Genomic DNA, 327 nt, shown 5'->3' on the forward strand with positions numbered 1-327 from the left:
TGGTGCTGATCTGTGTACCGCTGTGCTCCTGGGTCAGTGGTTTTGTTAACCCTTCTGTTCTCCCCAGAGCCCTCCCTGCCTTCCTCGGAAGTTGCAGACGAGCCTCCCACTCTCACAAAGGAAGAGCCAGTCCCCCTTGAGACTCAGGTGAGGGGAGGGGGATTGAAACCATGTCTGAGCGCACACAGACCCAGCTTGGCCCTTTCACCATTGCTGCTGCCCCTTGTAGCTCCTTGTGGGAGCTCCCCAAACCTCCCGGCTTCCCGAGCTGTCCCCTGGCTCAGTTCAGGGTTTGGTGTGGAGGAGGGATGTGGCGGTGGAGCAGAA

At 59.3% G+C, this 327-nt stretch overlaps 1 protein-coding gene across 1 annotated transcript in view; it reads left to right on the forward strand.

Moving 5' to 3' along the window:
• Positions 1-147, forward strand: part of BCL7B (B-cell CLL/lymphoma 7B) — a gene marked incomplete at both ends in the record, with an annotated part of 1459 nt that extends 1312 nt beyond the window's left edge. The window contains one exon of the mRNA XM_010143237.1: positions 68-147. Within this exon, the coding sequence (XP_010141539.1) occupies positions 68-147 (80 nt within the window). The remainder of the gene's footprint in view (positions 1-67) is intronic.
• Positions 148-327: the final 180 nt, after the last annotated feature.

This window comes from Buceros rhinoceros, unplaced genomic scaffold, assembly GCF_000710305.1.
Source record: "Buceros rhinoceros silvestris isolate BGI_N320 unplaced genomic scaffold, ASM71030v1 scaffold33860, whole genome shotgun sequence".
Classification (NCBI taxonomy): Eukaryota; Metazoa; Chordata; class Aves; order Bucerotiformes; family Bucerotidae; genus Buceros; species Buceros rhinoceros.